The following is a 212-nucleotide window of genomic DNA, read 5'->3' on the forward strand; positions in this document are numbered from 1 at the left end:
TAGGCCCCGTTTGGCCACAACCTTAAACGGTTTGAAAAAAAAACCGTTGACGAAGCTTCGTCTTCAAGATAGCAGAGGCTGCATGTGTAGACAGGTTTTTAATTTTAGTAAAACCAGATCCCCGACCTTAAGGCTTTCTACTTTGCCTGTTCCGTTATCATCTGCATATTCTTTCTGCAGGTCTTGGCTTTCAGCCATCGCATCGCGAACGT

The 212-nt window shown here is 44.8% G+C and overlaps 1 protein-coding gene across 1 annotated transcript in view; it reads right to left on the reverse strand.

Annotated features, from left to right (window-relative positions):
* Positions 1-63: 63 nt before the first annotated feature.
* The window catches only part of PHALS_06545 (uncharacterized protein), a gene marked incomplete at both ends in the record, with an annotated part of 1,923 nt that continues 1,774 nt past the window's right edge, over positions 64-212 (reverse strand). The window contains one exon of the mRNA XM_024719850.1: positions 64-212. This exon is cut by the window's right edge and continues 1,774 nt beyond it. Within this exon, the coding sequence (XP_024585108.1) occupies positions 64-212 (149 nt within the window).

This window comes from Plasmopara halstedii (genome assembly GCF_900000015.1).
Source record: "Plasmopara halstedii genome assembly, contig: Scaffold_3060, whole genome shotgun sequence".
Lineage (NCBI taxonomy): Eukaryota > Oomycota > Peronosporomycetes > Peronosporales > Peronosporaceae > Plasmopara > Plasmopara halstedii.